This window comes from Aplysia californica, unplaced genomic scaffold, assembly GCF_000002075.1.
Source record: "Aplysia californica isolate F4 #8 unplaced genomic scaffold, AplCal3.0 scaffold00549, whole genome shotgun sequence".
Taxonomy (NCBI): Eukaryota; Metazoa; Mollusca; class Gastropoda; order Aplysiida; family Aplysiidae; genus Aplysia; species Aplysia californica.
In genome coordinates this window covers 24,823-45,881 of record NW_004797819.1, presented here as the reverse complement: position 1 = coordinate 45,881, position 21,059 = coordinate 24,823, and the positions used below count along the sequence as shown (strand labels likewise).

The following is a 21,059-nucleotide window of genomic DNA, read 5'->3' as shown; positions in this document are numbered from 1 at the left end:
GCTGCCATTTTAAAGGCGCTAAAACACTAGCACACAGACAAGATCTTTCGTTGTCTATGGCACCCATTCCCACCTAGGTGAAATGAAGAAAATTCATCTAAAGTGTCCTAAGGACACGTCAGGCCTGAGGCTGGAACCCCCAAACACGCAAACTCACGATTACAAGTATTGTAACTGTGTAACCTAACCAATTGGTTATCACACCACATTTATAATGTGAGCCAAAAGAGGTCAAAGAAAACGGCAATTTTAATATTTTATTCAAACTTTCATTCATTATAAACGTCGAGTTCATTGGTAATGCATTGCCTTTAAAACAAAAGGTTCTGATGGATGAAACATTAGGGGCAAAACATGAATATCAGAGGTTCTCGACAGCCCATTTTTCCCACAATGTTGGACATCTGGTAGTGATGAATTTAACTGAATAACTTAACTACAGAGGTGATTGTAGAGGGTGGTGATGCAGGCCTTCCATATCCAATGATCTTGGGCAATAATGGTGTTAGTGTTCTGCGGGGAAAAGGGTTGTTAGGGTTGTTTTTTCAATGTCTTTTGTTTTGTTTCATTATTAAGACATACATGTACGTTCAGTTTGCGGTAAGTGGGAAGTGATTCTCAGCAAATAGAAAAAAGGGTGATAAAGGGATAGGTTGCATTTTAAAAAAGTACATTAAAGAGGAAAGTCAATGATGAAACTGAATAAAACTGAGAGAGATGGAAGGAAATATTCAGATGTCTAGCTGAAAAAAGTGGCCCAGCCCGAGGTAAGGGCAATGGTCAGCATTAAAACTTTTACCCCCCGGGGCACAATTTCCCTGATCCTGACCGTGCATCCCTTCGGGGTGGGGGGTGTCTTTGGTGAATACTGTCACAGAAAACACATTAATTTTCAGAGGAATCAGAAAAGAGACTTCAAATTAGCACAATCATTCAGGTCCCTAAGTGGCCGAAATTTTCGATGAAAGTTGAATGGTTTAGGTGGTTGTCTGGCTGCACCATCCCTTACATGACGTGCGCATGTGATTAGATTTCCTGAAATCGAAATTCGTTCCCTGACTTCAAGCAACATTGAAATTCTATTAAAACTAGCTATTATTTTTCAATCCTGAACAATCAACAAAGCTCTGATTCAGTTGAGCGTCACATCATGACCTCATGACACAAAACTCCGATATTTTTTTCGACGACATAAGCCAAATCACAACCGGTGCGCCTCGAACACGGAAACGTTGGGCCTTTGTCTGCCCGTCAGTCACATCAGACGACAAAGCCATCGTTTGGCTGACGAGCGGGGATGCTGGGAGTCCTCGCCCTGGAACAGCTGCCTGTAAGTCTTGGAGGCGGACACGTTGCTCCGCAGTGTGCCTGTTGGTGTGCGCGACACCCGCGGTGGGGAACTGCCTGGAATTAAGAAAGAAAAAATAATACAATAGATAAAAAGACAGTCTATTGATCTCCACAAAGAGACATTTGTTGCAGCATGATACAATGTAAATTTTATACGCTCGTCAAAACTTTGTCTCTGTCTATCTCTATCTCTGTCTCTCTCTCTCTCTCTCTCTCTCTCTCTCTCTCTCTCTCTCTCTCTCTCTCTCTCTCTTTATTTCCCTCTTTTTCCCACTATCACTCTCTTTCACCCCTCCTCCCACACACACACACTTTCATACACAGATGCACACACACAAATAGTCACTAGATGGACATACAAAATAACGTTATTTTCGCACACTCAACAATGACTGTATAGCTTGTACTTGTATAAATGACGGTATGAATAATTTTTATACCTGTTTGTTCGTTGATTTAAAAAAATATTAAACGTTTATTTCTAACAGATATCAAACATTTTGAATTCAAAGGGTGTTTGGTGTTAGCAAATATTTTCCTTCGTGCTTTCACAATACTGATGCTGTTAAAGCTCGGGGAAAGAGAAGTGAAGTACCAATAATGTTGCCGCTTTGCGTATAACCATACTCTGTCCGTCTGTTCAAAATGTAATTGTTGTTGTTTAAAGATGTTTCTTCCATAATATGAAATTCCGAAAGTAATTAAGTTTTCAAATGTGGGTGGTTGGTGGGTGCTCTGGTGTGATTTGTTTCTTCTTTCCTATCAGTATCAGACATAGATCTATATCGTCCTTTTCTCGCCTTTTTCTTTTTTATGTTTGTTACTCTCTTGTAACACCTATAATCTTCTGGCGCTCATATGACCTTATGCAGTTGAGAGCGCCGTAAAACCTCTACAAAAACTAAAAATAAGTCTTCAAATGTTGACTTTCAAAATGTATCCCTTATATCATTACTGTAATTTCGAAAGACTGTTATTTTAAATAATTCCTAAGATCAACATTTTCCCCACTGAACCAGGGGTCTGAGACTCAAGGCACTCGGGCCAATTAGACCCCCAGGGCGATATTTTGCAACCCATGAACTAATATTTGACATCAAAGTTTACTGTCGCCTTAGTACAACAACTCTGTAACTCACACTATGTAAAAAAAAAAACCTTTTTTAAACTAAAATGTAACGTTGCAGATTTTGTGTCAAATGACAGAAGTCTTCAATTTATGTAGATAATAGATACAGTGGAATCCTGTTATAACGAGAGGGAGGGGACCGGTACGAAATGTCCGTTATAGCAGTATTCTCGTTGTAAGGAATCCCGTAATAAATTCAAAGGAAATAATAAAGTAGGCCTAATCTATGAGTTTGGTGTTCTGTTTCTTTTTGTTATCTCCTCTGATGATGGCTTTGCTCAACATAACCTGTAGGTCTTACTTGATCAAAAATTGAATCAGGTTTCTTTCTCTAGCGTTAGCGATGTTGACAGCTGGGCGTTGGCTATCAGAACGAAAGTTCTCTAGGCTAACTCGCCCGCTGTGTTTTCCCCCACCCCACCACACCCTGTGGTGCGTTCCTGCGTCTGCTTGCGCACGTCACCCATTCGCTCCATGATCCATCACAGCACTGTGACCTCTCCATCCCCGCATCGGAGAAGTGAGAGGCATGATAGGCCTAGATAATCTAGACTAGGCTGGCCTATCACTATCAGGCTATACATTCTGCTTCATGACTGCTTGTGTGCGCATGCCCCTCCCTTCCCACTGTTTCGCTTCGGCCTTCATCGTTGGCACACATGGGCTCTCCTATTCTTTGTTTCGCTTGATCACCAACAAGTTTCTCAACTGGCGAGGTATAAATGGCCTATGCAATGTGCACCGCAGCAGCGATACTTGGCTATAACCGACTCGCGAATTTATCTGATTGCGCTATAGCAGTATTTTATTTACAAAGATAAAGAAGAAAAAAAAACGGGTTTTAGAATATTGTCTTTATATCAGACTTCTCGTTACTTCAGGACTCATTATAAGTGGAATTCACTGTACCACAACGGAACAGATTATTAAATCCAATAGCTTTGTTATTGTTTTACCTGTGGAGATGTCATCGCAATAGACCTCAAACACACCGTGCATCGGGTCATCTGCCTGTTCTGCGGGACCTAGGATAGGAAGATCTTGCACATTCTCCACAAGTGCTGAATCAGAGCTCTTCCTGTTCTTCTTCCTCTTCCTGCTGGCCCCGGCCGTGGTAGGCGGAGACCGCTGGGCGTTGGTCTCTGCTGTCATACGCAGGACGTTTCCCCCACCTCCCATGCGATGCTTCCTCATCGCCGGCGCTGGGCCACTCTGAAAGATTTGAAAAGTACAATATCTTAAGGTTGATTATTATTGTAATTCTAAGTGCTTTCTACTCTCTTCTTCGTTTTAAACCGATGCCTTTGGTGTAGCTGATAAGCACCTCGCTGTTGCGTGAACGATATCCGAGCTCGATTCACGAGTGCCAAGAATTTTGTTTTTACTAGATAAGTGCGCTACGGTGCTCGCAACTGAATAAGATCATATGAGAGCGAGGAACACATAAAACATTTATTTTTTTTAGTTTTGTAGGAATTAATTTTGAACTTTGCCCGGGTGGCAGCCAAAGCTTACTCTGGTCGATTTTGGACCACCAAGGGATCTTTAACAAGCGCAACTTGAAAACAGGACCTCTGAGAATGTTCGCCCTTATCCGCGAAGGTTAGGTGTTCGATCTCGCATGCATTAAGATCAGGGGTGTGGCTGAAAGACAGCAGTAATAAGAAGCCAAGAAGTAGCAGTAGAAAGGCTGCAGAAAGAGTCAGGAACCCAGAGGAGTATGGGCAGAAAGTGGAGACGAAAGCATGTGACAGAACATGGTTAGAGAGCAGGAAAAGAGGTTAAAGAAGAAAATTTTCCGTGACTGTCAGGCTTCGAACTCCAGACCTATTGAATGAGAGGCGAACAACATAACCTCTAGACCACGAGAACCCCTTTAAGTCGCCTCCCGGGCAAAATTCAAAATTCTCCTTACCATAGAAAATACCCCATACCGCACAAGTGAAGTAGTAAGACACATCCTTACACTTTCCTTGGTTTCAAGCGTATTGAGTCTATTGACGATGTCTCTCCTTCAGGGTAGATTCTATATATCTTCAGGTATATTAAAGAAGTCAAAATCTGAAAGGAGGGAAGTGGTATTTGGGCAGTCTACTTTTTCTATGTCTACAGCCCTGGCAAAGCTGTTTCATGTCCACTGCTGCACTGTAAGGTCACCTGCCAAGGCACAAAATGTCCCTATCGAAAAAGTTTTGATCAAAACTCAAGGCGCGGTGATTCGACCCTGTCAGTTCCAGCATATGCCATTAACGGAAACACCCGATGAAAAACTCCTCTATTCAGGAATCGCACTCACGTCTTCTGTGTGCAACCGGGAAGAACCTAACCTCCACCCCACGCCTACAGACGCCGGTTTGTTTTTCATTACGGTGAACAACATACTTTGACAAAGAATAGCTTATTTCGTAGGAGGAGCACTGCGTTCCATCCGTTCCTGATAAGAGGCTGAGAGTCTAAGACGACTAAGAAGAAATTAAAGGCCTGTTATTTCAATAGCAGAAGAAAACGAATAAATTCAACTCGTGTTAAGTCAACGATTTTCCATGTGATGGCCCATGTCCTGATGAAATCCTCAACATGTGCATGCAAGCAAAGTGTAGCTTAGACATTGACAAAACTTTGACGAATTTCTGTGAAACCACAGATGCTGTTGTCGCCCTGCGTGCGAGTGGGTTTTGGTTGTTTGTTGTTGTTGTTAGGTTGGGGGTTGTTTTGTTGTTGTTTGTTTTTTTTGGGGGGTGTCCCTTCGTTTGTTTGTTATTTTTAAAATGTTTTTTTGTGTTTTGGGGGGGGGGGGGGGGCGTGTTTTTTTCTTTGTTGAGCGAACACGTAGAAAAGCTTCCGATATTTAATCAATTGCTAATAAAGCCCTTAGTTTCCCCCAATTATGTTAATTTTGGTCCATTGGTGATTTTATTCGTTAAATTACTATTACACTACTTTATCTGTCCGCTCATCTTTAGGAATTCTTTTTTTAAGATCAGTAGGCAAACTCAGATGATTATCCTCTCATGGTCGCCTCGGTCTTGAAATTCAAATGGACTTGTAAACTATTACTTTCTAAACTTAATGACATGTTGCGGAACGCTATACCAAATAGTTAGTAGTAGTAGTACAGGGTTTTACGACGCTCGCAACTGCATAAGGTCATATGAGCGCGCGAAACACAAGTGAATTTTGTTCACAACAGTTTTCTGTACGGCTGGCTCGGGTCAGTAGTTAGATTTTAAAATGCTAAAATGTTTTTAAAAATCAGTGTAAATATATGTATATTTTCAATCTAAAACAATTTTCCTAGACAACATTTTAAAAATTTAATAGTTCGATTTCACTTTATAACTTGCCATAAAGGCCAATGGCCTTTATAAAATTCAAAATTCTGTCGGGACCAACAACGGAAAAAATGTCTTGCAATTTCTTACATTTATGATATTTCCTTCGGATCTCTCCAAAGTCCAGACATTCGGTTAGGATGTGTCTAATGGTAAAATCTGTGTCGCATCCGACACAGAACGGCTTCTCATCTCCCTGTAGGAGGTATTTGTGGGTCAGGGCCGTGTATCCGATGCGCAATCGAGTAAAAACGACTTTGTCTCTTCTGGAGAGGTCCGAAGGATTTCGCTGTTCCAGTTTGGGTTTTATAGTATACAGTTTATTATTTTTCTGTTTTTCCCAGTAACTCTTCCACAGACTGGAGGTGTACTTTTTTACTTTATTTCTATAGTCAGTCCGTGGGAGAGTGTTCCAAATAGTTATAAAAACGTCAAATATGTTTGGCCTTCTGTCAGAGTAGTTGCAGTCTCAGTTTGTAACATAGTGGGCAACACGATTTGCAGCTCGGGTTTGGTTCCCTTTCTTGGTCTAGCTTAATAAGGAGAAGATAGAAAAGTTGATTTCGTGACGAGATGGACACTTATTCAGAACGGTTCCATATTTAAAACTGAAGTGACCTTAATTGTTTTGAATTTCTACGCGGTTTTGAATTGTTATGTTGAACAGAATGCAAAACCCAACCGCAAACAATACAAAGCACTTACAATAGTCTCTGCACTCTGTCGGAACACATGGAGTCTCCTTAGTTTGCCCAAACCATGATTGCGCTTTGTCGACCCCCTCCAGGTGGGACGTGCAGGTCTTGGGGAGGGGCCGAGGCGCTGCCAGGCTGTCACAGGAACTTTTTTCTGACAAGCATCTGAAAAACAGACGAAGCAGGTATCTTAAACCGTTGGTAGGCAGCACATTGTTGGTGCCATAGAACTGAGATGTATTTTTGGTGGTTGTAGAGGAAGTAAGGTAATTGTTGGTGTTGCTCTCTACTGCTGTCATTAGATATCTATTACTTCAATACTTGTTTGTTGCGTTATGATTGGTTTGCGTTAAGTTACCAAAATACCTCAGGGGCTGCCAAGCCATTTTGATGATGGGAGAAGCCAACTCGACGGGTTGACTGCTTCGTTTATCGTAGCAGTTTTGTGAGACTTGGTTAGATTTTGACCATTTGATACGGCACACAGTTCCCCTTTGCAACTTTGATTATGCTTATCTCATAGCATACCGTCGAGACAGATGAAACCTTGTTAAGTCAATGCTCAGTCTGTGTGGCCAAAAGATAAGCAAATAAACGAAATTGCCGAGATTTCCTGTTGGGATGAAATATGAATACAATAGAATTAGCACAAAAACTGACAAAAATGCTGGATCTACATGCACAATCTTCCTTCCATCATTCTAAATTGGAGGGTTTGGTTGGCAAGTTAACTCATTCCTACTCGTGTCTCCTCCTTCAGAAAGTTAAAGGCGTGAGGATCCTTATCGTGGCGACTTTGATATGGACGGTATAAACTCATACCGAAGGATCTTTTTAAAAAATGCGAATACCACGCGCTGATAAATGTGGGAAGAATATTTAACGCGCTGATAAATGTGGGAAGAATATTTAACGCGCTGATAAATGTGGGAAGAATATTTATTTATAAAAACCCTTTGGTAAAGGTCTTTTCATCCCTCCGTTCGGAACTTACTTGACCTACTACACTCTGTTGGGCCAATAGCAGATTTGTCATGACGGCATGCGCAAAAGCCAATTTTAACCTATTGGTATAAAGAAAGTAGGAGGGGATGAAATAAACCTTTAAGCATGCTTACCCATTAAGGAACCAGGAAGTGTAAGGACATCTTTTTTGTGGCTTTTAGGTTGCCGCATCCGAGCTCGTCTTCGATTTAGTGCTTGCGGAGCCAGGCACTGAAGAAAATGCATAAAAAATACATTCAATGGGTCTGCCATTGAATCATATGTAAAATTAATGTTCTCACACAGTTGTACTTGTATTTACGCCCATTCATCAGCAGCAAATGGTGCAGCACGGGCGTGCAATAGTTCAGATAAACACTTATATTTCTGAACAACTCACACTCAGGTGCTACGAGAGTGTACACGCCCAGAAACAAAAACCAGACACAATGGACAACAAGTGAAGGTAAAAAACAGAAGAAGACATGACACGACTTATAAGGAGGGGCCTAAGAATCCTACGATTATAAAGAACCCGTCTCTTTACACGTGACGCGACGTCTTGCCGCGTGCGACCGTCGCCTGCAATCGGTCTATGTAGCGATCGAGACCTCGTCGCGAGCGACAGACTGCGGCTGTGACAGATTTAAATCATCACGATTGGTCAAAATACATTAGCCAAGGAGTGCCGGTCAACACGCCGTGTGTGTGTTGTGTGAAAGTGGCCGTCGCTTGCGACTGCCGAGCGGGACGCGTAACGGAGACTCAGGCTTCGGGATCAGACAGGAGCATAAGCAGTAAAATTAAATTTGAACTATTGAAAAATATTCGTGAAAATTTTAATTTAAAATGAAATCTCTTTTCAAAAAAATATTAAAAATAAAAAAATTAGACTTTACATTTGGGGTCCCGCTCACCTTTTTCATTTTTCTCCATAAACCAGTCTTCCGTGGATCTGTTCCCGGGAGGTGATTCATTGTCTGGTGTTCGCCTGTACATTGTGCTTCGACAGTATTATCAACTGTTAAGAAACTTTCAACCATTTGGCCTGCCCTTTCACCATCTGCGAACCACGTAAGATGTAGATGATATGAAATATTCTTCCCTTTACGGTTGTTTTGTTTGAGGGATGTTTTTATATTTTTGGGGGCAGGGGGTGTTGTCTTTTTTTTGGCGGGGGAGAGTTTTTGTCTTTATTATTTTTGTCTTTTGTCCGAGGGGGGGGGTTACAGGATGTATTCTACGAAACCCATTCAGAATGCGCGCACGTGTGTGTGTGTGTGTGTGTGTGTGTGTGTGTGTGTGTGTGTGTGATTGTGTGTGTATGTGTGCGTGCGTTTGTGTGTTGCGTGTGTGTTTGTGCGTGCTTGTGTGCGCATGGGCTTTACGTTAACGTATTGTGTTTCTTTGATACTATTATTTCAATACAGTAGAAGTCTGCTTTTGAAAAGAATAATGTGCTAATATATTTTTAAAATGTCTAATAATTTTTTAACTCTATCAGAAAATGATAAAAGAAAAATAACATTAATGGAAAATTGTCCTACAGATTTAGTAAGACTTTAAACAGCACTTGCTACACAATTAGGTTATATAAGTGCTGAAGATTAGAAGTGTTGCTAGAGAGAAGCATGCATAGAAGGAGAAGAGATAAGGATGATAGATGTTTGATTCGCAACAACAAAAAAGAAAACAACCCTAGAGGACTCGCCAACCGCCCTCTATGAAATTATAGGAACGGGGGGAAATGAACAATAAAGAGAGAAAGTTTTAAAAGACGGGCTGTGTTGCACAGGAAGATTTCTTTGTTCAGATAATAGAAACACAATGTCTGTCTTTGGTCATCATAATCATTTGGGTACTTATTATTGTTGCCTCGTTTCGTAAACGATTGTAAATAGTCTGAAGATTACGACCAGTGAATGGAATTTGTTCAAAATAATAATTCTCTAAAAAGTTTACCTGGGTAGTAAATGCACGGTAAGTCTGCAGGGAAGTCTTCTACATCTACCACTCTGATTCGTCGAGAACTGAGAGGGGCTGGGCTACTCCGAGTTGGACGCAGATTCACGAAACTTTTTTCTCCCAAAATTGCGTTGTCCTCGTCGTCGCCAATACATAGGTCTTCGTTCCCCTCCGCTCCGTCGAAAGGTACAGCCACAATCGTGTCAGCATCGTGAATTTGTTCGGTAGAAATAATATCCGTCACTTCGCCTTCGTTCTCATTTCCCTCGGTCTCTGTGCCAATGTTGGTTTCTAAGTCGTGGGTCAAATTTTCCACCCGAGCGTCTTTCAATGCCCAACAAATAGGAGACCCATTTCTTTGATCTCCCTCCTGAGTTGGTATCACTGAATTGTGAATATCTATCTCAAGTCCACCCAGAACTCCTATATTTTCTTCAGAAGGTGTGCCAAAATATTCCACACAGGGAGTTCCAAGTTCCTCATTTTGAGAGACTCCACTAGAAGTCTTCCTTTTGCTCTCATGATGTCGTGATTTACCACCGTGAGCCTTCGCTGTCGTGAGACTTCGTATTTTCGGTCTCGCTCCACCGTAGTCAGGCTTCTCTGACTGAGATGTGCTTATCTGCGCCATGGCTGTCCCACCTTGGAATTGAATTTGAGAATACTCTCCCGAAATACCTGGAGTATCATTTTCTTCTGAAATGAGAGAGGGCATCTCCACCAAGGGACTTGCTTCTCTGGGCATGTACTGGGCATGCACAATTTTATTCGTGTCTTTATCAGAGTCTTCCAAAACATCCATATCGCCGCTGATACTCTTGGTTGTTGCGCAGGTTACGTGCATGAAGTCAATCACAGGAGGGCTCGACTCACGAAAGTCTGTAGCATAGGCTTGTCCCCCGAATGGCGTAGGAGAAGGAGACAACTCTGCATCGTTATACTCCGATGCCACTGCCCCTTCTACTAGCTCCATATCACCAATCAGCTCCGGTTTCCAGTAGCCAAACTCACTCCAGTATTCGTTGTTTAGTCTGTCAGGGACGACAGACCCCGCCTCTAGCCGTCCTCCAGAATTGAGAATCCATTGAGAATCTAACTCATTCCTAACTTGAGGATTATGCTCCGGTGAAGGTTCTAAAAATTCCCATTCAGCAGCATAATCCTCTATTGAACTTTCACAAACAGGATTCTTTGCCCATTCTTCATGACACAAAGTAGAGTCTTTCGTCTGAGTTTCTCTTTTTGAATTAAGGGAATTTTCGGGGTCAGTCGTCCAAAGCGATAGATCTCCTTCGTTCTGCGGCTGGCTGTATCGGTTCTCAGAGTCATCAATTAGGGTAGGTTGAAGTACTATTTCTTCTCTTATTGTATTGACTTCTTGGGTATGGTCCCTGTCTTCAGATGTGTCTGACATAGGTTCTCGTTCCCTCTCATCACTGTTGAATGTCTTCTCAGCACCACCCTCTTCTGTTTGGTTCCCTAAGTCAAACTGTTTCTGTTCGACTGGTGTGCCGGACGGATTTTCGTAGATCCCAAGGGATTTTGATGAACAGCACAAAGGCTCGTGGCAATCAGTATCATTTACGTCTACCTTTCGAATTGCTTCATCTTTTCTTTCTTTATTCCCCTGAACATATTTCCTTAAAACCTCCAAAGATTTGACATTCTCCTCAAACTCATCTTTCGGTAGAATATAATGTTTCCCCTTTTGAGAAAATTCCCGTTGCTCCGATGCCTCTATGGGCTCTTCTTCTTTGTTCACTTTGTCTCCTGCACCTGTTAATTCTAAGCATTCTATAGGTGGACTAGTGTTTGGTAACATATCCTCGATAGGGTTTTCTTCAATTTTTGTACACCAACTTTCGCCATTGTTACGAGGAAATTCCCTAGTTACCTCCACGCTGAGAACCGGAACATGTGTTATATTCTTTAGGCTGGAGTCCTTAATTTCAATATACTCCTCTTGGGCAACCTCAGTTCTTAGTAATGATTCACCTTTTCTTCCTGATGATTCAAACCCTGTAGCTTTGCAGCCGCTTTCCGGTTCTGTGGTGCTAGAGTCATTCACCTCCTGGGCTGAATATTGTCCATCTATGACAAAGCTGTCGTCATCGTCCAGAGCTGGATCAGGGCTTTCATCAGCCCAACTGCCAATGTAGCCACGGTATCCGTGACTACTCAGAGAAAACTCTTCCAACGCATCGAAATCATCAGTGTTAAGATTAGATGGTTCGTTATCTAGTTTTCCTTCCACACTGACAGAGTTTACTGATTTTTTGCTACTTTCAATATTTCCTTTTTCTGTATTAATTGTGGAGGTTTGCATGATTACTCTGCTAATGTCTGGGGAATCTGGCGCTTTTGCTGTTGGCTTATACCAGTTCGTCTCACAGCTCTTCGTTTCACCCTTACCTGTGCTTCCATTCTCAAAAGGAAGATCTGGGGGAGTAGAAAATATATTGAAACGTTCACTTCCAGCAAGTTCTCTTGCCTTTAGTTCACTTTTAGAAACCTGTTTAGTGTTTTCATTTTCTTGATCCTTGTCTTGGGCTTTTGATGGCTCATCCGTTTCGAAATCTTTTTCAGAATAACTTCCTTGGTTGCTCTCAGTAGTACTTACCGAACTTTCAGCAAGGTTGTTTCCGATTTTAGTGCTTTGGGCATCAGATTTTCTGTCTTTTCCTTGGTCTACTCTGTAATCGAGGAATGCTTCTACTGGGGACGTAAGAGTCCCGTTAACATTTCTTTGTCCCTCTTCTCCATAAAGAATTACTTCGTCTCTCACAGTAGCAACCGGACTCCCGTGTGATAACCTGCCATTTTCACCAGAACATCCCATCATAGAATTAGAATCATCCCCTTTACAAGGGTAATCATTCCTGTACATATAGCTATCCATCGACGGCACACTCGTTATTGATTCAAACCCGTGCTTTTCTGGGCAAACTTCTTCAATGGCTGCATATGTGTCTTCTTGTCCCCTTAGACACTTTGCTGCACTATATATGTCCTTGCTTTGATATGGATCCACAGGGGAAGATTGACTCTTGATTAATTCCCCCAGCACGCCTGTCTCTGGAGGGTAAATTTGGTTTGTCGAAGGCTCGATCAAGCCCCTAGAAACTATTCTGTGCCCTTCACATAGAATATTGTCATTCGAAAAATAAACGTGAACTGGAGACGACAGAGTTTCGTCCACAGGTTTGCCTTCTTCCTCTCCTATGGTGAATGTACTTTCATCCGCATGATCCCCAATTTCCCCTAGTGATGATCTGTCCTTTTCGCCAAAGCGTTCAATAGTAGAAGTAGAATTAACAACTTCACAGGCATTCTCATTATCGTAAATATAATCATCTAACGGCGATGCACATGTTCTTTCTATTAACTTACATTCGTCTGGGATTTGCTTGTCTAACTTTATGTTCTTTTCTTTCCATGAGCAACTGCTGTCATCTGAAAAATCATCTTCGAGATAAATGTTTGTTTGAGAAGGACGATTCTCGTTTGGTTTATTGATTAACTTCTGTCCCAGTATGGGAATGTTGCCTGTTTCCGTGTATTCCACACCACTCGACCTTGTACCTTCTTCGTTATCAAGGAATGGCCTCTCTCTTTCCCCAACCGTAGCATTGACTAAGCTTTCTTCCTTTTTACTTTCTGTCGAAGATTTGAAATGTTCCATTTTGTGCACCTTCAAATCATTTTTAGAGCAGTAAGTGTCGATAGGCGATGCACTCGTCTTTTCTTCAAAGCTGCTAAATTCCGAGGTTTGTGTTATTGTAAAATGTATACGGTCATCAGAGGTATATAAATCCACAGGGGACGATTGTGTTTTATTAGATTCTATCAATCCTTCCTCTCTGAAAAAAATATTTTCTCCACTCACAAAATCAGCGAAATCCACGTAAGATGATTTATCCCTTTCGCCACAGCTTGATAACGAGGAGTCAGAATTCGCCACTTTGCAGAGGATTCTATCTTCGTTGAAACAATACATTTCCACTGGAGATGAGCAAGACCTAACCTCAATCCTTTCTGACTTCTGTAATCCATATTCATCCTTTTTTTCTGCCTTTAGTCTGACGATCAGTTTCGACGTTTCTTTGGGTGTTGCCACTGTGATCTCAGTTTCTGGCGACTTTTCTTGGATTCCACCATTCAATAATATATCTTGACGTCCTGATAATTCGTCTGTGCACTCGCATGCTGCTTGAGAGTGGTCTTTTTGAATTATTGGAGACACATTTTCTGACATATGTCTTTCGCTTTGCTTTCCTTGAGGTTCAAAAATGGGGTCTGCGGTTACGGTTGCCGTAATAAGCTCAGTTGACTGTTTTTCCTCTTGTGACAATTGAATGTTAGTTGCCGATTTCTCATCTTTAATAATGATCCATTTCTCATGTTCTGATTCTGATCTTTCAAGTGTAGACATTTCCTTTTCCTTGGAGGTTACGTCATCTTGTGTTTTACACTCCTTCTCAGTGGCAACAACGTTTCTTCCAATAGCCTGTACTTCCATCTGTGTAACAGTTTCTGCTGGCACTCTGAGCTCCTCAGTCCCAATGGTGTAATGCTCCAGCTCTTTCTTGGAACTCGTGGCCACGATATGTTCACCACAACCACTCTCACTCAACATTGCACTACGTTGTCGTCTTTCTTTTTTTTCTTCTTTGAAATTTTTCAAATGTTCAACATCACCTTCTTCTCCTGTGTCAAAGACAGCCGGGTTTTGTTGTTCACTTTCAATCTTATTCTCCCTTGTCTCGTGCCCAGAAATGTCTACTTGTGAGAAGCAGTTGATTTCTGGTACAGTTTGAGAAGAAGCAGACATCTTCACGTCTTCCCCATTTTGTACTGGCTCACCTGTGTACAAGTGTTCCTCTGGCGTTTTCAGGCTTTCTTCTTCCACTTTCTTTTCCTCAGCATTCTGGAAGTTGTATCGACCCCCGGGTACACCACTGACGTTTACAATGTCGACTGGTTCGGTTTCAGCATCTGAATTTGCTTGTATTCTTGCCTGTGTTTTCTTTCTATGATCTGGGCTCTCTGTTGATCGATGAGAAACGCCAGTTAGGTGGTCTTTGCATGCCTCTTTGAAAGGTGGCTCGATATCTCCTGGTACGTTTGTGAATACGTCCGGTACAATACTACAACTACCTTCGACTGCTGACCTGTATGAGGTCAACTCCTGGTCTGAGTTACTGGGATGGTATCCTTGGACACAAGGCTGGCCATTTTCTGATTCTGGGTCACTGGGGACGGTCACAAATGCTGAAGCACCAGAATGAAAGGAGTCGCTCCCTGGACTGAGATTGTTGAGAGGGGAGGTTACCATATCTTGCATAACAAACACCTCTACCTCTGCGCACTGCTCTGTTTCTGGCTCGTTATGACTGTCAGATTCCGTGCTACTTGTTTCTTGTGTGGACAGTGTGGTGATATCGAAATTGTGTTCAGGAGACTTTGACAATTCAGTCTCAGAGGCCTCATCGTTGTGACAAAGACCTGGCACCAGTGCAGGCTGAGCGTAGGTTTCGTCAAGGCTCGCACATTGAAAATTATGCTGCTGATCAGAGCTCATGGGGCTGTTATTTTGCTGTCGGCCAGAGGACGCTATGGGTGACGAAGGGTCCCCATACTTGCCATAAGCTCGATATGTTCTGTTTCTTTCCTTGGGGTCTTCATCGTTCTCATCGCTCGAATGATCACTGCCGTCGTTTTCTTTCACCGATTTCTTTCGACAAGCCTGCTTACCTGACATTAAAAATGTGCCTTGCAGTTCTGGCTCTTGACTTGATGTTGACTGTGACTCTAACGGCGGTGACTTGGGGAAATGTGACGTAGAAGACTGTGATACAGATTCCTGTGACGATGCAGGTCCCTGTGGATTATTGACAGCTTGATAACCCACGGGATCCTCTACAGCAAACTCAGACGGGTGGTTGAACGACTCATCATGGGGTCCACTCTCTAGGATTGCTCCACATGAGGCCGAATTGAGAGAATTGCGAACATTTAGTCTGGTTGTCATTTTAGGGCCCCGACAATTGGGAGAAAACAAATTGAGACAGCAGTCTCCCAGACCTTCTCCTGAAGAACAATCTTTCTCCTTTTTTGATGGAGAAAGGTTACTGTCACTCTCATTGTTACATTGTTTAAATGCTTCAAGATATTTGTCAAAACTGTCACCAGCCTGTGGATGAAAGTTTGGACCAATAATTATATTTTCCTCCTCTTCATGCTCTTCATCTGCTTTCTTCTCCAACTTCTCATCGTTGTCTTCTCCGTCGGCATATTCTGTCGTTTTATGAGAAGCAGACGACTGTTTCTGTCTGTGAAAAGATGTTCGCTTGCCAAAACGACTGTTAGAGGCAACGCGGCACGGATCAGGTTCCACGTCATCCGGAGGTCGCCACTCAGTGTCCTCAATGTTCTGAGACTCGTCAGATGAAGAACGGTCCGAAAATCTTAGAGAGCCAAAGTTGCCTTCTGCTTCGGCTGATAGACTCGTTTGATACTCCAACCGACACGTACTCTTGACGTCATATCCTTTTATCTCGGAGGGCCATTCAGGATTATTTCCGTTAGTTTGTCCAGTGCTCGAGACTTTCATGTCTCCAGTTGCGTTCCTCAGCCCACCTTTCCGTTCCCCCGACGGCTGTCTGTCGTCCCGGTCCCGCTTTCTCTTGCTCACTTCCCGGTCCCTTCCGCGGGGTTTCTGGGCGTCTTTGTCCCAGGGTTTGGTATTGGACTCTTTCTCTTTACTGTCCCGATCTTGCCTTTCCTCACTACTGTTTGAGGCTCCAGTGTGCTCGGACTGGGATTCTCGAGGAGTGGGGCTGCTACCGTTACCACTTCCACAACTGTCACCCAGCAGAGAATCAGAACCTGAATTCCGTGGTCTTCCACTAGATGGTGCTTTAGACTCTTCCTCTGGAACTGTTTCACTTGCGGGTCGCTTGAGCTCCTTGAGAAAATCAAAGATGTTTGAAGTTAAATCTTTGTTTTCTTCAAACGTGTTTTAGTATTACAGCCGTGGCAGTATGAATGCAAGTCTGCCTTTCATTTTCGAGACATTGGAAAGAATTGTGATTTTTTTGGGGGGGCATAAGCTACACACCTTAAAGTACACTATTACAAGGTGAAAAATGGTAGGAGAGTTAACTAAAAACTGGATATCGTGATGTCAAAAGAAATATCATTATAATGGAGCACTTTAAGAGTTCATATGACTGTTACTTTGCAGCAGGCATAAAGAGAGACAAGGGATGGGCGGGAGAGAGAGAGAGAGGTACGGAGAGAGAGCGAGAGAGAGAGAGAGAGAGAGAGGGGGGGAGGTAGAGGGGGGGCAGGAGTGGGGAGGCTCAGCTGTAATTAAAAAGTTGTAAATTGAATGCTGTTTTGGGGGAAAACATATAAAGATTCAAAGAACAAAAAATTAGAATTGGTGAGATCTGTTATCGTCTCGGGTTACTGGGGATGGAACCGCAATTTGAGACAATCTCCGTGTATTCTGTCTATACACAACGAAGGAAAACGCCTTACTGAGCTGCTCAACTTCTGTGGTACCCCTGTGAGCGCAAGCTGAACTATGACCTCACATAGGCAAGCCAGTACCACGTGACTGATGAAGATGTTCAGTCCAGCCATACATGCCATAGGCTGCAACATAAAAAAGGAAGAGCATCACTTTTAACTACCATTGCAGAAAAATAAGAACAAAAGAAAAGGAGCATAAGCCAAGAAGACTTGTGCCCGTGGGTGTTTCATACACTATGTTGAGAACGTCAGAGACAGCAAAGAGCGGCTCGTTATGTCGTCTCAAAGATTTATTTTTTTTTGGTAAGTGTTTTACGGCACGCTCGAGACTACATAAGGTCATATCATCATATGAGTGCGCGGGACACACCAAACATTTTCAATTGGTGAAATTTTGAATTTTGCCCAGGTGGCGGCCGAAGCCTATTCTTATCGATTTTGGACCACCATTGGATCTTTAACGAGAGCAACTTGAACACGTGACCTCCAAGATTTTTCGCCCTTACCAGAGAAGGCTAGGTGTAGATCTTTCCTATCAAAAGATCAGGGGTGTGGCTGAAAGAGCAGTAAGTAGGAGCCAAAGAGTAACAGTAGAAAGGCTGCGAATGAGTAGAGGGGGCAAAGGGGGTGAGGAGGTGGGGGAAGAAAGTGGAGACGAAAGCAGACGAAAGATGATTGCAAAAGAGAAGGAAAGAAGGTGAAAGGAGACAATTTTAGAGAAGAAAATATTTTCGTCGCTTCCTGGATTCGAACCCGGGACCTTTGAATGAGAGGGGAATACCTTAACCTCTAAGCCACGAGAGCCCCCTCTCAAAGATTGTATCTATTTGAGCACTTGTGAAGGTGGATTATATATATATTGTGTGTGTGAGAGTGTGTGCCCATGTGTGTATGTGTATGTGCGAGTATATGTATGAGCAACCCCCCACCCCCCCTTCCCCCCGACATACTAATGGAAAAAACTAAGGATGAGTGTGGAAAATTGACTCCTTGACAAATATAGATAAAGAATTGCTATCTAGACTACGTAACTTTAATGAAATTCAGTTCACAGTTTCCGAACTATGTAAATATATTATGTAAAAATATTTACTCCCAAATTTCACCTTGCAGTCATCCGACACTGTTAAAGCACTCGGTGCTTCCAAACAGACATTATTCAAAGGTACAATCTGCTCCTCGCCGAGGCAGCACACGATCTCTTTCTTTTCTAGGCCGGAAGCCTCTTGACTATTCTGAGCGTGGATACCACACTCTGAAGTCACGCCTTCTTCTACCAGCCTGCCTCTCCCATACACCAGATTGGCAAGGACGCTCTCGCTGATGTCTTCAGGCGGGGCAACTCCTCCTCTCGCGCAGGCTTCGTTAACGGCCTGCATGACGTCCGACAGTTGCACGAGTCCCCGTTTGCCAAGTTTTCTCTCAGCTACCTCGATCCTCTGTGCCACGTAGTCTCGGAGGGAGCTTTCCTCTCCTATAGCCTTTGTCTCTGTCCCAGCATCGGCAGACATCGCGCCTGTTTCAGAAAGGCTGGATCGGATATCATTATGTGGACGGTCTTCGTTGTTTGTGTTTGGCGTGCCCGATTCGACGCACATATTCGAAAGGAGATTACATTTTTCATCACAAATCTGTTTGGTACTCCACTCCCCTACCGGGAATTCGCTTTTGTCTGATACGCAATCATCTTTCTCATCCTGTGGCGACAATTGGTGATTTCCCTTAGTTTGTCTGCCTTTTTTCCACTTCACTGGCTTATGGCTTTTTCGTACGGGGGAATAAGAATTCTCTGAGTCTGACTGGCAGCGTCCATCTGAGTACTGCACTTTGTCGTCATGGTTGTACTCTCTACCGTTATTATTTATCTCGACGTTCTCTTTTAACTCGACACCCGTCTTTACACAGTGCAAATCCCCACCTATGTTTCCAGCAGACTGTTGTGTCAACTCTGGATTCATAACGACTATGGGACTTTTTTGTTTATCGCAACTCACCACGCCTTCACCCCCGGCGGTGGGGGAAATCTGACGAGGAATCAGGCCCTCTTCTTGGCAGGCCTCCTCTTCCTTGATGCGAGTAGGAAACACTTCCACATTTGGAATTGAAGAAGAATCCCCCTGGCTTTGTTCTAACACATTGCTCAGCGCATCTGGCGGGATCGTCCTTGTGAGACTCTCTGTGTTGGAAGAGCTCTCTTTCACAGCCCTCATTTCCTCATCCTTCCTTACTTCCGCCCCTTCAAGCTCAATTACTTTCGTAGCAGCGAACTCTTCAGAGATGCTGGTCAGTGTGGGTCTGCTACTGACACGACACACGGGGATATGGCGCTTTATGCAAACGGGAGAGGAAGCAAGGGAAGACGATGAGGAGGAAGAAGGCGACACACAAATGCCGACGTGCTCCTCAACGTTCTCATCATCCTCGTCCGCAGATTCATGAATGGCTGGTAGCACCGAAACCGCCCTAGTCTTGCTACACGATGGGCGAATCCCGTCTACTATGTCCCGGTCCTCGGCGGGCAAGGCGCGGAGCTTTGCCAGATCAGGGCTGATATGGCAATCTCTTTTTATGTTATTAGAATCTTCAGACCTTTTAGAACGGTTTCGTGAAGGGTTCTTATCATGAACTGATCCTGTATCATCTCCACTAGGGTTGCTTCTTGAAGCGTCATCTGCTGTTTCTTTGTTCCGACAGGTTTTCTCCTCGTTCAATGCAACTGGGATGTTGCCACCTTCTGCAAGGGGGGAAGTGAAGTTCCCATGCTCCCCAGCCAGACATCCCTTTATTTCATCTATGCTTTGATCAGTTTCTGTTCCACGGATGGGAGTGATGCACTGATTCAGTCTGCAGTCTGGCCCACCGTCACCTATTCTTTCAGGAGTCTCATCTTTGATACACGATAAAACATCTAGCTGCTTACTCCCCTCAGAAATTATCTCACTGTCGGGGCTTGGGGTAAAGTTCTGGGGAACAGGAAAACACGTCATGATAATGTAAGATACCCGTGTCTTTTTTTTAAAAATCCGAATCGTAGTAATGGAGCAAAGGACAGGCAAAATAGACCTGGCAAAATAGACCTGAAACTGTAGACCAAGAGAATGTGACATAACTTTAGATAATCTTTCTTTCTTCATTCGTTTTGCAGACACGTATCACACTTTGGTTCGCAGTTTCACGCAGTAACCGGGGAATTATTACATAGCTACCTTCCCAATTCTCCGCTACGTTGATGGCCTTGTCAAGGTTTGAACTCATAATACTTTTCTTAAGGACTGGTGGGGCACCTGAGGTCTATTTTGGCTATTACAAGGCCTAGATGGCCCATATTTGCTGTGGGACATTGCATGTTATTGGGGATTTAAAATCAATAGTTCAAAAAGTATATTGTGAATCAGTTGCTATGGAAACGGTGGCCATATTGGATTTTGTATACCTTTTTCATTCCCATTGTATTCCCTTATTTATTAACCGATCCACTTCTAATTTGGCATGCCAACAGTAAATATGTAGTTCTTACATTTGGCATGTTGAATTTTTTATATATGCTTTAATTTTTATTTTATGACACTTACAATTGGGATGTTGCAAAAGAAGTGAAAAAAAGGAAAATTCACGCTTTCTACGCCCACAAATCAAAAACTACGTCATTAATCAAAAATTCTAAAAACCAAAATTTAGAACTAGGTGCTGTTGGTATCCTGTGAAAGTTGCATTGAAATTGAGCAAGAAACAGAGCAGAAAAATGGGATAATATTCGAAAAAATAGAATTGTGAGAAAACAGCCGACACAGGTAAGAAAAGGCTAGATTACATGTGCTTTCGCTGAAAAACCTAACAAAAAAACGCAGCTTTAGGGTGTCGCAAGGCTTACATACGTTTCTGGATATTGTTCAGGAAATGTCCAGGTACTATAATATGTAATAAACCCAATTTGCTAAATTTGACCCCAAAACACGGTTTCTACGTGCCCCACCAGCCCTTAATCTACGGAGGGATATGGTCACCTTCCAGTGGCCCCTAATCTGTTGTTAGATTATCTTTAACCTAACTTTATTTTTTTTGGGG

The 21,059-nt window shown here is 42.9% G+C and overlaps 2 protein-coding genes across 2 annotated transcripts in view; both read right to left on the bottom strand.

Moving 5' to 3' along the window:
• Nucleotides 1–243: 243 nt before the first annotated feature.
• On the bottom strand, nt 244–17,139 carry LOC101860840. Its single transcript, XM_005106667.3, has 7 exons — nt 17,001–17,139; nt 9,453–16,422; nt 8,408–8,553; nt 7,625–7,721; nt 6,517–6,671; nt 3,436–3,691; nt 244–1,404 (listed from the first exon to the last, which is right to left on the bottom strand). The coding sequence occupies exons 1-7, from the start codon at nt 17,124–17,126 to the stop codon at nt 1,256–1,258; spliced, it is 7,899 nt and encodes a 2,632-aa protein (XP_005106724.2). The 5' UTR covers nt 17,127–17,139; the 3' UTR covers nt 244–1,255.
• An 884-nt stretch (nt 17,140–18,023) lies between these two features.
• Nucleotides 18,024–21,059, bottom strand: part of LOC101862971 — a 5,526-nt gene continuing 2,490 nt past the window's right edge. The window contains exon 2 of the mRNA XM_005106677.2: nt 18,024–19,957. Within this exon, the coding sequence (XP_005106734.1) occupies nt 18,038–19,957 (1,920 nt within the window). The 3' untranslated portion in view covers nt 18,024–18,037. The remainder of the gene's footprint in view (nt 19,958–21,059) is intronic.